General features: G+C 39.1%; 1 protein-coding gene across 2 annotated transcripts; it reads right to left on the reverse strand.

The window, feature by feature from the left end:
* Positions 1-41: 41 nt before the first annotated feature.
* On the reverse strand, positions 42-16361 carry YIPF4 (Yip1 domain family member 4). 2 transcript variants are annotated; one of them, XM_074579878.1, is made up of 7 exons: positions 16027-16361; positions 12323-12476; positions 9280-9451; positions 7029-7106; positions 5055-5168; positions 4567-4668; positions 42-2669 (listed from the first exon to the last, which is right to left on the reverse strand). In XM_074579878.1, exons 1-7 carry the CDS (start codon positions 16112-16114, stop codon positions 2532-2534), a joined length of 846 nt encoding a protein of 281 aa, XP_074435979.1. In that variant the 5' UTR covers positions 16115-16361; the 3' UTR covers positions 42-2531. The 2 variants fall into 2 exon arrangements, with proteins under 2 accessions (XP_074435979.1, XP_074435981.1); XM_074579880.1 differs by lacking the exon at positions 4567-4668 and having other exon boundaries at positions 16027-16356.
* Positions 16362-16626: the final 265 nt, after the last annotated feature.

Consider the following 16626-nt stretch of genomic DNA (forward strand, 5'->3'; position numbering starts at 1 on the left):
GGATATAGATGTCAATTCAGTAAATATAAATGAGCTTCATACATTCTGTAAACAAGTTTAATTCAAAATTTTTATAAAATACATCTTGTATTTACACACATACCTCATCTAAACATATGAGTTTGTTTAATGCAAAGTTATTACAAACTATCAGAACCATTTGAGAGCTGTTTGTACATATTTCTTGCACAGCATATGCAAAAGGTGACCCTAGAGATACTAAGATTAAAAGGTGCAAATCTGCAATTGTGTACAAAATCTGTACTATGTTAAGTGCTTATCTACATTGCATATTACACATGTGCCAAGTCTGTGGAAAGGAACAGTTAAAATCGCAACTATAAATTTCACAGAACACGAGTATAGAGGAAATTAAGAGATCTGGAGATTAAACAGAACATTCTTGCATCCTTTGATTAGTCATAGTCGTTCAGATGCACAGGATCTGTTACGGACACCTAATGAACAGCTATGCAAAGAGGAACTAAGTTGAAAGCTCTCTGACAGCCTGGTAACCTAAATGTGTCCTTGCCCTGCATGTTTGTGGCAACGTTAGTTAAACATGTATTCACAGGGTCTGGGTTGAGCCTTCTAATACTAGTTGGATATTCCTGCTAAAAAAAGAAATATAGGTCATGAGAAAAAAAGAGGCAGGACCAGATTATCATGCAAGATTCCAAAGCTAACATGCTTTTTCTTTTTTTAAATGCACTGTAACTTCTTTTTTTTAAATGCATTATTTATGTATTTAGTATGAATGTTCATAAAACACCTGCAGATAAGTACTAAGCTTCTGGTGTAACTGGTTTCATACGACATCAGTAATTCCACCAGAATTTCTGTAGAAGTCAAAAATTAGGTGAAAAGTCAATCCAGTTTTTCCTCCCGTTAATATAAAGCAGCTAGAGTATTACATTACAATTTATGTCCAGCACCAACTTTAAGTAGTTCTGTTTAATACCAACACAAGCATCATCCAGAAAAAGCAGAATAAGCTAAAGGTTTGTGGCAGAGTGTGGCATTGCATCAATAATGAGTGACAAAAATAAGTTATCAGAATGGCAAGTTATGCCATCTAAAAAAGGTGGAAAACTACAGTTTTGATAAGGAAATATGTCCATTAGGGATCAAAGACAGCCCTTGCTATTACCTTGTCGTGACTGATTTTTCTTTGCAGCATTAAAAAAAAAGAAAAAAGGAAGAAGACAGGGGGAATGCTTTTTTTCTGCTAGAAAAAAAAAATAAAATCAGAAACTTAAGATCTATTTGGCGATACTAAATACTGAAGATTGCAAATGCCGAAGTTAGTACCACGCAAAGTGAACTTCAGTGGACTTGTCTTGCGAGGAAACATTACCATAAGGACCATTGCATAAGCAATCAACACGGTACACAGGAAATATTTAACGTGTCATCACGTTATTACATAATCCTTGGACAGTCAAAATTAGCAAGACTGTAATCGTTACTAAGGCTGTCATTCTGCCTCATGTTAGCGGAGGGAGAATCTGGCCTTACAAATCTTTTTATTTCTCTGCATATGGGATTACAAGTACTGGGAAAGAAAAAATGGATGCGTGTTAAATACCATGCTATTAAAAGCAAGACAGAGCAAGATGTTGTAAAACATAGTTAGGGAAGCATTACTTTTATTTTGTCATCATAAAATAACATTGTTTAAAGATCACACAAATTTGATAGATCATCTTTTTTCTCCAACATTAAGCCAACACTACAGTTGAGAAAGGTGTTTACCTGTTTCTCTGTAAATTTATACTTTTAAGTAAAATAATTTGATTCTCTAAATATGCAATTTAATTAATAATGTCACGCAGTAAATATCTTGCTCCTTTGGTCAGAGATAGTTAATGAAGACTTCAAATACTTGCATCTTCAGTTTTTAAAAACCCAATATACATCCTTAACCAAGGAGTATTTACGCTACACACAAGCCATAGATACAAAATACACAGTATATACATGTTTTGAAAACAAATTGGAATTTATAAAAACTCAATAGCCAAATCAAAGTAATTGAGGCACTAAATTAAAAGTAGTATCTTCATGTCTTGATTATACAGACTATTCTGTGAACAATCAGGACTGTTTCATAAATATATATTATCTACAGAATTTGCTGTGCCAAAAAAGCCAGCTGTGTTTAAGCTCAAAAGAAAAATTGCACTTTGAGATTGTTACAGTTAACTTCTCATTTTTCTCCTCAAACATAGTAATCTGGTCCTAGTGCTTTTGGCACAGGTATCAAGTTGTGGTTTTGCTACACTTTCTTATAAAACACAAGGTTCTTACTTTGTTCATTAAAATCTGAAGAGTCTTAAACAAACCTAGAACTTTGATACAAATCTATATAGCTACAATTGCTTCATTAAATAATATACACAAATACGCTCTTTGATCTTAAAACATCTTGACAACTGGATACAAAACAGTCACTTGTATTATCTCCAGCCTTATGCATTATCGGTCTGCAAGTGAATAAAATATGGTTGCTGGCCACATCTTGCACTAGATCACACCCCAGTGTACAAGGACAGAAAATAAATGTATAATAAAAAGATTGGATAAATTAGAAGGGGTTTCTTGGTCTTGAATTCTTCTCCGACTAATAATGATGCAGCACTGTATGCAGCCCAAAAGACTCCAAACAACTGAAAAAGAAGATAAACAGTCTGAGCTGACACCACAAGAAAATCTCTCCAAATATCAAGATAAAAATCAGTTCTTCTCCCAATATAACGAAAAAGAAACCGCCCCAAAAGAATTGGGGGGGTGGAGAGGGGGAAGAACTCCCCCCCCCCCCCCCCCCCCCAAAAAATATACTATGCATTTTCATGTAAATTTAGAGAAATATTTAACAGATACGTATGTTATTTTTGTTTGACACATTTTTACTAAAATGACCAGCTAAGGATCTACAGTAAGTTTTCTCGAAGACATAATTGATGCCACAAAGCAAGCTGTAAGCTTACATACACTGATGATTTGAAATTTGACTGGATTAATAATTTTTCATTCTACCTTAACTGTCGGCAACTGTTAACTCCTCCCTTTCTCTAAGCAAAAGAATTACTATACTTGACTCTTCCTCCTATGATATATAGGGCTATATTACTATCTCTTTATTTCAGGATTCGTCTGGCTCATAAGCTTTATTTATGGTGCTCCCACCTCAAGGTGGCTGAAACTCACATACCTATTCCTTTCAGGTGCAGGAAGAAGTCTGACAAAATACAATCTGTATCAAAAACTGTATTGCTTAGTAAGTTAAGAAAGAGCCAGTTTAAAAGACTGGCAGAAAGAAACATTACTGATGTGTATCTGTTATGTTACATGAAATTAGCATGCACACTTCGGGGGGAAAGAAAAAAAAAAAAGCCTTGAGGTCAGTGAACTTGACTCAAATCTCAAACTAACAAGGCTATGGCAAAAAGTAATCAGACATTATTATCTTCTAGCAGCACCTTGAGTATTAATAAAAGGAGAAATACTTAAAACTGATTGTCACACAAAAACACCGTCATCTCCTGCAAACCACAAGACCAATGAGGGCAGACATAATAGGACCCCAGCAAAGAACTTTTTCCACAGTTCTGTCAGAGGAGCTGAAGCCCCTTGAGGGATTATGTGGCGCATTCAACTGCCATTGAAAAAAGAAGAAAAAAAAATTGCACGTGATTGCATACTTCTGGTTTTGCTGCCTAACCTGGGACTGCAAAGAGGGACATGTGGGGACAACCAAGATCATGACTGAATTCCGTAAGACGCATTAGTAAAATTGCAACAATAAAAACAATTGAGGTGCATTACTTAAGTAGTTTACTTTGCTGATTGCACCTGGAAAAGAACTGTCTGGAACTTCACTATTTCACTGTAAGTTCCCCAACTTTAGGGCTGTGAAATATTTCCCCAAGCACAGAGCTCTCAGGCCATAGGAAGCGCTACTTGCACAGCGTAAGTAGTTCGGGCCATGTGGGGCTTCTGCTGCATTTTCTCACTATGATGCAAAGGTAAGAACCTTGGCACAGATTCGCCCTGATGTTAACGCAAGACTGTGAGCAGTAATCAAGTTAACAAAGGTTTCATTAACATATATTTATTTTCAAGTTATATATTAGTTAACTGGCAAGTTAATAATTTGCTTTCTGACTGTATCGCTTACTAGTAATTGCAAATTATCATATCACAAACACAGCAATTCTGTTATTTATCATACATTTTAGTTGTTCTTCAATTATACTGTTTACCAGCAAGCTAAAAGGACAGAAATCAATCAAATCAACAGAACAAGAACTCAAAAAGCGTACAGCTTAGCTAGCAACAGAATTTTTTCAGTCAGCCTTTCCAAAAGTTCAGCAGTAACTTCAAAGGCTACCTAAAAAGGGTTTTAAGAAGTACTGGAGGTGTTTGAGAACATTATGTAGTTCCAGGACCCATCAGGGGCTGTTGCTAGCTTCATAAACGGTGTCCAACAGCAGGTGGTATCAGGCAGGTTATTCCTGCTTTGTGCCTTACATTCCACATCTATAAGATCAGAACAATACTTACCTTCCCTGCAAAGGGTACTGAGAGCTTTGTACTGCTTCCAGTATGGGAAGGCCTCAGAACAATGACTAATGTCATATTCATGCTGCAGTAACTAAAAATAAACTGGATGATGGGGGAAGGAACAGAACAGCTTATTTTCAGATTCTTCATTTTGAGGTTCAATTATGCATCCTCTTCTCAAAATGATAATCCTATTTATTTTAATGCAACTATTATAGCACAGCAAAGTATCTGATAACAACAGGTGTCGTTATAGCAACAGCGCTGTATATCCCCAAGTACTCAAAAGAAACATTTAAAACAGAATTCATTTAGCAGTCATGTCCACCATGCTAACCAAAGCTCATAATTCTAAATATTTTGACACATGGTTATGTTGTCCTCAACAGATTAATACTTGAAGTCTTAGGAAAGTGACTTAAAAACAACTGTAAACAATAGATGATATAAACAAGAGATCAATTCTCAATAGATGATATCGAACTTACTTTTATTAGGGTAGAAACAACTTCAAATGATCCAACCACCAAAAGTACAGGTGCTATGACAATAAGGGGAAGTAGGGAATATCCTATCACACCAAGAACTTGGCCATAAGCAACCTGAAATTTTGAAGCACATAAAACCAAACTTTTTAGTACTCAGTCTTTGTCACCCAACACAATTCAATCTTGTTATAACAGTAATAGCGATAATATGTTAGGTATTCATGAAATTTTAGCTAAAGGAAGCTTGCTAGTATGAAAATTGTTTTTGTACGCTACCCCCTAGAATTTTGTAATTAATCATTAGTTCTCTTAGAAATATGTTGCCTTGTCTTTTTTTTTTTTTACCACTGTAAACGACAATTTTATCATTTCCAAGGGAAGTATTTACACAGGTTAAAATATGTAATTCCACCCATCCCTCACATTTTCACGTTCTGCCTTAAGTGGTTCTCAGCTGCCACTCTCCGTGGAATGTGCAACTGATACCCAGGAGCACAGAACTACAACACACCTCTCAGTCACCAGCTGTAGTCCCGGCTGTCACAAGCAGCAAAGATATAATTTTCTGTATTAACACACTCATATCCATTATACATAAATAAATTCATAAAGTACATTAATGCTTTTGGCGTCAGGGCAAGACCTAGAACCTGATCCCTCTAAGGCACGGAAATGTTACAATTTTCTGTTTAAATTTATGACTATCTTAAACAGATTTGCTCAAGTATTTCCATAACTGTTTTTAGTTTCATGAGGATTAAAATGTCCTATTTTCTCCCACTATGGTTCAAAATGTTCCTGGGCCCAGCTCAGCTTCTTGGATTTCACAAGAAAAACAGTGGGGAGACAAGTGACCATCTTGCAAGCAGTTTCTCATGGCTGTTGATCCTTCACAGTGAACTGTACAGACCCATACGTTCTCCCCTGTTTATACATTCTGATAATCTCACATTTTGACCCACAAAATGGATAGATTTAAGGGCATCTGGATTCTCCCAGTGTGCAGAAAAAAACATGTAATCACATTTATAAAAGCTCTTTCTTTCAAAATAGTGTTCACACAAGAAGACTCTAGCAATTATGATTAAAAGGAAAACATAAAAAATTAAAGTAAATGTAAATAATGCAGGAAGTCTGCAACACTAGTTCATCATTAGTGCAAGATGCATAGTAAAAATATAAAAATCAAGTATCACTGAATATTTAGTTCTTCACAACACAGTTCAATGCATTTTATGCTGCAGAGCCATTCTAAGAAGTTTCTGCCTTCCTGACTGTTCCACTGAAGCTGTCTCTGGGCCTTGCTGTAAGTCATTTTTTGTTGTTTACACCTGAAGCGCTTAGTGACTCCATTTGTAAACAGCTCAAACAGCTATTCCAACCCTGCTGATACAAGCAGCTGGAGGGAGGGATGCAAGCCAGAATTTCAATTGGCTTTGCAGTTGAAGAACATGACGTGACTTTTAACCTTTAATGGGTCTGAGCTGCATCAGGCCAAGGATGAAAACAAACACTGGTAGGTGCTCTACCCACAAGGACATTATACAACATTAAAAAAAAAAAAAAGTTTAACTAAAGAGCAGCACAAGAGCAGTGCAAGGAGGAGAAAGGGTCCCATTTAGCTCAGTGACCAAAAAATTTGAAAGCACTTGACCCTCAAGAATGGACTTCAGTTCTGGATCACAGGCAGCTGTTAGAATTTCTGGGATTCATAGTACAAATTTCCAGATTGTTTATCACATCCAGTGTGCCATCCATCCCTCAGAAAGATTAGCTGACTACCTCTGTATTTTAGATTTTATTTTGGAGGTCAAGAACCTGAAATGTACATGTTACACTTACCAACTGCATCCATTCTTAGCTGGCTACAAAGTCTAAAGCCAAGCACCAAGAAAACCCAACTACTACTGAAAAACGTAGCCAAGAGACTTTACATTTACTCCCTCTATGTCCTTTTTGCATACAGGTACTTACTTCTCCTCCAAGAACCCTGGCCAGTAAAAAAATTGTCAAGGATCCAAATATCCAAATCGTTATAATCCAAGAAACCACCTTTAAGAGATAAAGAACAATTCATTTATATTAATCATGATTTTATTATGCAAAACTGAATTCTGTATTGCAGCAAGAATAGTTTTACTTAGTATCACGATGCAACTTGAGAATAAAATTAAGCAGTTACATTTACAGAATCACATTAATGGTAAGTTTGGTGAACATGGAATGCACATGCAGTGTCTTTTGTAAGTATTGTAATATTCTATCAGAGTAGGAAAGGTTTAGTTAAAACGAAAGGTAAGACCACCCTAGCTAAACGTCTTCACATCCCACCTATTACAAAAGGTGGGCGCAGACAGTTTTTGAAAGTCAGCCCAACCAATATACAGAGTTAGAATTCTGCTTCTTTCATCCATAAAGACGCCACTTTATTCTTTACTCAAACTGAGAATGCTCAGAAGAAGACAAAGGACTTCAACTCTCCAACTCTCAGTAGAACTTGATGATGATTACAACTTAAGAAACAGCCCCAGTCTCCTGGGACAAAGTCTGTCGTTATTTTTCCTTGATTCTTTCATTGGTCTGCTCTTAAACTGAAGCGGAAATCTTAGAGTCATTCTCCAGCTTAACAGAACCTTCAAAGTAACTTAGCTATTCTTGGAGTTGAGGCACCAGGATGTTTAGAAGTGAAGCTCTCCCATTAGAAATACCTTTTTAGAGGGAAAGAACAGTTATCAGTCCACTTAAAAATTAAGCTAGTACTCAATTTAGTTGTTTTTTGGGTTTTTTTTTTGCTTAATTCAAACTTACAGATTCACAGAAGAATCAAGTAGAGGATGATTTTTCTTTAAATTTAAAATCACATAAAAGTCACAGCACCACTTCAAAAAAATAAGATAAATATAATGGCTTTATGCTATTTGTGAAAATAGTGCACGTCCTCCTTTTACTTTCTCCCTTCTTCCACAGCCTAAAATAGGAGGGCTGGATTAAAGTCTTAGGGCAGGAATGCTCATCTCTCTCCAGCTTACAGCCCACCATTCAGTTCACCTAGTCTAGCTGCTGTCAGTCGTCGTGTTGCTACCTACTAGCCTTCCCTCCTCACACATATACAGCACTCTTACATCAGTACAGTAAACCCACTGTTCCTAAGAAACATTATACCTACTGTTCACGTACAGTAGGTACACAATCTCCAGAAGGTAGTTTATCTGTCAAGGGATCAAGGAATGGTCCTTGCTTTGCCTAGGAGGCAGCTAAGTGGTCCACCCAGAAGACTCGAATAATACAGTGCTTCAGTCTACTCATTTCAAGTCTCTTAGAAACAAGATACTGAGAGTGAATTCTTAGTCAGAATTTGGTACACCATATGGAAGCCAGAGATCACAAAAAGAATGATTTTTATCTCACCATTCACAAAAATCCTTGCATAAGCACATTCTGCTACTTTACATATGGCTTATTGCTATACTACATTGTATTTAAAACAACTGTAACTACACATGCAGCAAAGATTTCCAAAGGAGGATCACAGAGGCTCACATTCAAATCGTTGACTATAAATGACACCATTTCTGTATTTCAATCTGGACATAAAGAAAAAAGCTAACGGTGTTTATGGGGGCCAATTAAATCTGCACAATGCCTCTGAATAGCTGTTCACCCTAGAGTTCAAACAGAATTATGGAAAAAGTCTATTGACCAGAGGAAAGTTATTTGATTGTCATTGAGCAGGGAGGACAAAATAACAAATGGCACCAATGAAGAGTAAATATAACAGATAACAGTGGTGATATAGTATGAATTAAACAAGTAGCTTTATTTGTCAGGAAATTAAAATTCATGGCATACAAACAAATGTTCTTTGGCAACATTTTTTAGTAATAAAAAGCATGTTAACAAAAGGTCACAATTAAAATGGAAAGATTCACTAATATGACTATAAACCCATTAGTATCAATCTGCCTCCTCTAGAAACCACATCTTTCCTTTGTTTTACTGTATAAAAACAAACCTGACATTTCATCATGATTAACTCATCCGTGGGCTATTTAATACATTTCTTACTGCTGTCTTTCTACATATTAACTTGAGAAACAGCATTTGAAATGCCTCACATTAGTATGTGAGGAAAAGACTTTCTACCTACGTAACAATGCAAATTGCTTGGCAATCACGTGCCCAAGTTTAGTTTAGATTTCTTTTTAGGTAGAAGGCTTATACCTACCTTAAATTGTCCATATAATGAGATCATTGAGAAGAAGAGGACAACTGCCAGAGGACCCCAAAAGTCTGGATTGTCTCTCACTACCTGCCTATTGAACCCAAGAGATGGCATAGGCATCAACACACATCGAATTTTGTAGTAAATATCCTTTAGATCAATGTCGAGCTCTTCCCTGAAATTGAGTAAAGCAAGAGAGCATTACTATACACCACAGTAATGAAATAAAGTGTAAAAAGGCAAGTTCAGGGGCAAACAGTAGGTTTATCGTGCAAGTCTTCTGTCACCCATAAGGCTTTCTGAAGCCACGACTAGCAAAGGAACAGCTTCATCCACAACAAAGCAACACCATACCTTTATCTTGCATCCAGTAACTCGTGTGACATAGTTAACATATATTTAATTATTCAAAAAATCAATGACATGACTGAGAACAGAAAACATACACAACAGACCCTAACAATCTACACTTAGACAGTAGACCTATTTTCTGACATGCAGGAACACAACACATTCATACCATTGTAACTACTTAAAAGTAAAAGACATGCATACACCAAAGTAGGATGTCTGCCTATTTCTATGATGAGGAGTTTGCCACGAGCACACATATGATGGAAACGTTTTATTTCAAATTCTACAAGAAAGAATACCTTTACATTCACTAATCCAAACCCATTCAAAATACATCAGGTAAAAAAAAAATTAAAAAATAAAATGGGGTTTAACTTGCTTCAACACCAGTAATTTTCAGCAGACCAGTTTATACCAATTGTTTAATTAGTGGCTTGTTTCCAATATGGGTAAAAAATAAAAGCCAATTAAACTAGCAATAAATTCTATCAACAGATCTTGCTCTTCTGGAATTGCCTTTTCCGCTCCCTGCTACAAACTATCTGTAAGCAGCTACAAATTGACCAGAAGACTCTTCTCCATAGGAGACTCCTAACTGGTACATCTTGCCCCGATTGTCCCAGGATAATGGGAAGGAATCAGGCTTTCCAAATAATGGGCAATTCCCTTTAAGTTTATGCATGGAACCTTAAGACAGAACTGTATGCTAGCATTTTCCTTATGCAGTCATGACTGAGGAGCTCTGAAGAGTTGCAAGAGACTTCCCGGCAGATATCCCTCTGCTCTACATTTAAGAGCACAATGGCGAAAAATGTAGAATCACATTAAATCCATTTATGAAAGTTTCATAGAAGGCTTTGATTTACAGCCTTTTCCTCAGAAAAGCTGAAGCAAGAAATAAATGCAAAGTCGTGATTCACTACAATTTCTTTTTAAAAAAATAATTAAATACTGCTCATTGAGTCTCTCAAGGCAATTAAATACTGCTCATTGAGTCTCTCCAGGCAATTTCAGGATTGCTGTTACTGAAGCTATTTCAGAATTGGTATTACTAACCTGTGACTAAAAAAACAAATATTGCTCTTTAACCACATCTCTGAATCTAAGGAGTAGAGTAGAAGCATCTATTTTCCTCCATTTATCTAAACAGGATGTAGCATTCCTATATTTTACTCTGAAGACTATGTAACACAAATATTTCCTGTCTGGAAATAATTCTTTGTCATCACCTAGGGCTTCTGACAGTTTCTCATGTGAACAAAACGTCTTTTGCATGAAGTTGACAGCTACCTCACTTAAGAAGTAATGGTAGCTGTAATAGGAAACAAGTACCTGGAGTAATGCTGCCCAATGAGAAAGAAAAAAAATAAATCCCACTCTACTGAACAAAATGCTTGCACAGTAATACCACACTGAACTTCCCTCAGCTGGATGCTATTCTTTAAATCCTTAGTGGGATTCAGGTTACAAGGCTTCATTACAGCACACGTCCTGGGAATAATCAGAACTGCATAAAAACCGCTACATGGAAGTCAGATTAAGGTCTTCTCCATTAGGATGATTATATCTATCCTGTTTGCACAAACAGATCGTTCCCCTGGCATGTTCTCCCCACTTCCAGCAATCAGCAGCTTAGAAAACTTAACTGTCTTTGAATCAGAAACTTTGTTTTCATGGTATAAGTTCGACAAAAGAGAAAATTCATATGTTGTCACCTCAATACATCATTCTGTTTCCTAATTAAAAGTTCGAGGTTTACAGAACAGACTTACTCACACAAGGAGTTAGTTCTACGTGCTTTTAAATTAAAGTACTTTTCAAGTAGCGGTTTCATTATTAAGCTCTCCAGACATCTGTTCTCTCCCAACACTCTTCATTCGAGTTCTCCAGAGTACTCTCCTGCTCACTCATTTTTTTTAAAGCATCATTACCTTCAATTCACACAGGAAAACACTGTGACACTAAGAATGAAGTTGCTTAGGTGCAGAACAAGGACTATGATCCAGGCCACCTGACTCAGTATGGTAATCTTAAGATACAAACTTTCTTCAACTAACCACATTTCTATGAACAGAACAAAAGGCGCAGAGATTTTCCATTTTAAGGACATTTTTGTCCTTCAACACTATCACCCTTTTAATCTAGCTTCATAATATAAGATAGCATCAAAGATTCCAAAGTTTGTACTACCTTGCTTACTCTACTGTAATAAGCATGATTCACAATGCATTTACTTCAGCCTAACTTGACAGAATTTACTTAGATTCACTTAACATGAATCTTTCCGCAGGGTTGTCTTAACCTCTGATTGTTCTATGGCATTAAGAAACTCACAACATCAGCACAAAAGATAGAAAGAATACAATGTAATTTTTTTAACCATTACAAGATCAACAGATATGAGCAGAAAAGCCGTAATAGCTTTATAGGAAATAAATAAAATTGGATTTTACTTCCTCCTTCCTTTCTCCCCAACAGGGAATAACCAGCATCTATTTTCCACTAAAAATAAAAACCATAGTGAGAAACATTGTTTTCATTCCTGCACCAGAAAATACTCATTGGTCAAGTGATTTGTCAAATATAATTCTAGTCACAGAAAAAGGCTGTGGGACAATTTGAGAGACTACAATTTGTTTGTTTTTACTACACAGCTAATATAGATAGATACCCAAAAATAATTACGACATACAGGAGGGGCTTGTTATCTTCTGGGTCATCATCTTCCACTTCCAGAAGCCAGCCATACCCTCTCTGTCTTAGGAATGTAGTTGCAGTAGATTCTTTGATGAATTCTCCTCCAAGATTTAGCTTAACATCTGGAGTTGTTATGGAGCCACTAAGATCTTAGAGAAAGAGGGAGAGAAAGACATACCTTTTTATGTCTTGCCAAAAGCCACTTGATTTCAAAAGTACTGGAAGATAAATAACAGACATATAAAGCTACATGTCCTGGTCATCACCATAAAATTATTCAATATATAATTTGAAAGGGTACTTCTAGTTTTAATGCAATAGTAACAATGTTGGTTTAGTTAGGTCTCAAATTACCAAGTTTTGGCTTCCAGACAGAACTCTTGTTTTGATGACACAGTGTTATGATGTGACAGAAAGGCTTCAATTTGTGCTTTATCATTAAGCATTTAAAGGCATAAAAGGAGTTCACTAATTAAAGTCTCATCATACTGTAAGTTGTGGATTATTTACCCTTTTTTTTCCGACCATACTATACCTCTTTGGGAGCTCATTTATGCACAGTGGCATTGTTTCAGCCAAAACCATTCTCTGCCTTTATTCATCAAAGGAAAACATTTGTACATGTTTTTATTTGTAGTTTGCCTTTAATACAGGTGAAAATACTAGAAAAAGAATACTATCAGAGATCCTTCGGCTCCAGCCAATATAAAGAGACACAAGGAGTTCTCTTCAATATACTATGATCTTGCTCTGCTAGAGTACTAAACAAAACAAAGAGCAATCTAGGTATGTGTCAAAGTCACCAATAAATATTATTATCTCATTGTATTCATTTATATAAAGATGAAAAATACAAAATAGTAATTGAAAATATACAAAGCATTTTGAAGAAAGAATAAAAAAATATAGAAGAGGGGAATAATTATTTCTTTAGAAAATCATGGATTTCCATTATTTGCTAAAAAGGAAAAAAACAAATAGAAACACGTACATTTTTTGTACAAACCCTATTACAAATATATTGAGAAACAAAAACTCTCTTCTCATCCAACACCTTTATGTTTCACCAAAGAAAATCTTATTTTGCCTTCCCACTGTTGTGCGTTCTTCACACAAAAATGTTTCTAGGCACAAATTTCCTGCAACACCTCGCTATAGCAAGTATTTCTGAAACGCATACTCACCGAGGCAAGTCAGGCCAGATTTGTAGATTACATTTGTGACATCTTCTATCAAAATGCAATGTAGTTTTACAGAAACAAAATTTGTACAGTGACAGAATCTCACAGTCTTCAGCCGGCATGTCTGAAGTGTTCACCAATCACTCAGCATCGCAATTGATTTAACAGAATTCTCCTTCCCAAATCAACTTGCTAGGCCACTCAAGCTTAAATTTAAGCTTCTCCATAAATGCTTTTCAACTGTTTCATAATCATGACAGTTAATGATCCATTGCTTTGACTCTTTAAACACAATCTGCGCAGGATCCTTGTAAAGATTGCTGTAACTTAAAGAAGGAATATCTCTTTGTTCTTGTCAGTATCAGCACACATACACTGTTCTCACCAGATACAAGCAAAGCCTTCCTCTGCTGTTTACAGAGGAAGAAAAAAAGAAAAAGGTGTTCTTAATGCCTGTGCATCGAGGTAGTGAGAGCCTCAGAAGTCTTCTGCTGACACTGGGACCCTTTAATCTAAAAATATTTGTTTATGCTACAACAGAACACCACTTCTGAAGGAGAGGTTCTTGCTACTCTGTATGCACAAATGTGGCTGTCAAACAAGCAAACATAACAGTCCAACCAGCCATTTTTCTCCTTTCACAGTGACTGCTGACAATCCATCCTGGGGCAGGGAAACTTCTACACAAGTCTTATTTACCAAGACTCCTTCTAGCAGTTGATGACTGGTGAATACCTGCAACCACACTTTTTAATCATGAAACCTATTAACAGGATCTTAAGTCTATTTTGCAAGACATTTCAGATGTGACATAAAGCTGCAGAAACCAAGGAAAAAGAGTCTGCCACCTCCTCTTCTATAGGCTGCTTTGAATGAGATGGTTAACAGCAGGCCCACCGAGCACTGAACAATCTGCCAAGAACTGATGGTTCTGATGCTTGCTAGCGAGAGTTAGGGTGCCTTCACTTCTCAGGCAGAACGCCACAGAAGCAAAACTGAGGTATCTCACATGCCTCAGTTCAACCAGACCTTGTGGAAAAACAGCTTTCAAGACAGTCTTTGCCCTCAACTTTGAAAAAGCGGTACAAGAGGCAAATAAAACCCCCAAACAGTCCATTCTTTGTACCATATTTGTCCATTCAACGGAGAACACCTCTCCAGCATTCTTTACCACAAAGAGCTCCTACCTCTCACGGAAATAAGATGGGAAAATAAAATAGCTTATACTTTTATTTTTCATGTGGATCAAGATTTGGGAAACAGAAATTAGAGTGCAATGTGTAGTATTTTAATTTAGAAATATCAAGCTGTTTAACTTTGCTTATGTTCTTGTTTGTTAGGGTAGGTCTATACAGCACTTTGCAAAAAGGACTACACTTGAACAGGCAGGAGATCACACCTTGCTTGTGTTCACAAAGAGCACAGAGCCAAGTCCAATTCAACACATCCTACTGGAAAGGCGGCTCTATTGGACTGGGTTCAGCATTGCTGAACAAATACTTCCAGGGGAATCCAGAGTTTCCATCCACAGGTATGTGGATCCTTTTTCAGACCAAGGTGGAGAAGAAAAACAAACCAAACGAAACAAGGACAAAAAAACCAAAACAGCTGAGATCGTACCTGTTGATTAGCATTCCTTGTCAGAAGGACTGGGAAGTTCACCAAAGAACAGGCATCCTACAGTAGTTTTTCCACTTCAGTAATTCTTTACCAGGGTGGGGCACATGAGTCAAGATTTAGATGATTCCCTACCCCTGTCCACAATTACAAGAGTAACTAAATACATGCATAAAGCAGAACGTTTGTTGTTTAAATGGGTAGAGCCCAAAAGGTCATTCTCCATCAAAATAAGTTAGCACAATGCTGACTCTTGTATGTTCATTTTCCCAGTCTTAGGGTGGATCTTCACGGCATGCTGGTACACCACAACTATTTGTGCAGCAGTTCGGCAGCAGGCCACGCTTCACATCCTACACTACACCCAGGGCTTCTCCCCCACCCCCACCCCACCACGACTGTGCTGAAATAAGACGCGGTGCAGAGACTTTGGCACAGCAGTACAGCGAATGCAAACACAGGTATGATCTTCAACAAACACCAAACTGCTCTCCCAGCAACGCAGGGAAGAGGAGCGGCCTGTGACAGCGCTTGTCACGGTGACGGCAGGTCGCCGGGCACAACCCCGATGATGGGTTTCAGAGAACCCGAGAAGGGGAGCCCCACGGCCGGCTCTGCCACGCTGCTGCTTCCCCCACGCGCGTACGGCAGCTGCTCGCACCGGCCCTAAGCGCCGCTCCCTGCCCGCAGCGGAGCCGCGGCCCGAGGGCACCAGCCACTGCGGCCGCCTCCGCCGGCCCGCTCCGCCTCCAGCCACGCCAGCGGCCTCGGGGCGGGGGGAGGAGGGCACAGAAGGCACCCCTCGCCTCAGCGGCCCGGGAGCCGCCCGCTCCCCCACGGCCTGGCCGAGCCCTTCTCCCGGGGAACGCGAGAGCGGCCCCAACCGCGGCCCCGCGCTCACCTTCAGCGTCTGCCGAGGAGACGAAGGTGAAGTCCCCGTTGCCGGGCGCATAAAGGGGCGGCGGCGGCTGCGGGCCCGGGGGCTGCATCTCCCCGCCCTCCGCGGGGGCTGCGGGGCCGGTGGGGGGCAGCGAGAAGCGAGCGGGCGGGCGGGCGGCCGGACACCGCGGCCTGGGGCCTGCCGGGTCCCTCCTCCTACGGCGGCGGCCGGCACCCGACACCCGCAGCGCAGCCGCCTCACGGACGGGGGGAGCGACAACAAGAGACACCACCCCGCCGATTGGCTGCTTGCAAGACGCGCCGCGATTGGCCGCCGCGGGGCCAATGCTGACTGGCTTCCCCCGGCTGTGGGTCGGGGAGTGAGGTCGCTTCGACTCCGCTATAAAGCTCCTCCTGGATTGGCGGAGACGCGATGTGACGCGGAAGGTGGGGGGCACGGAGGCAGGAAGCTGCCGCAAGGCATTGTGGGGTTGTGCGGCTCTATGCGCGAGGGCTGGCGTCATCACTCCTGCGTCATCACTTCTGCGTCATCATCAGCCCAACGGCCGCCGCGGCCTTGTGGGCGGCCTCTTTCCCCCCTCTCCCCCTCGAGGGCAGCCGC

The sequence above is a fragment of the Larus michahellis genome, chromosome 3, assembly GCF_964199755.1.
Source record: "Larus michahellis chromosome 3, bLarMic1.1, whole genome shotgun sequence".
NCBI classification, from domain to species: domain Eukaryota; kingdom Metazoa; phylum Chordata; class Aves; order Charadriiformes; family Laridae; genus Larus; species Larus michahellis.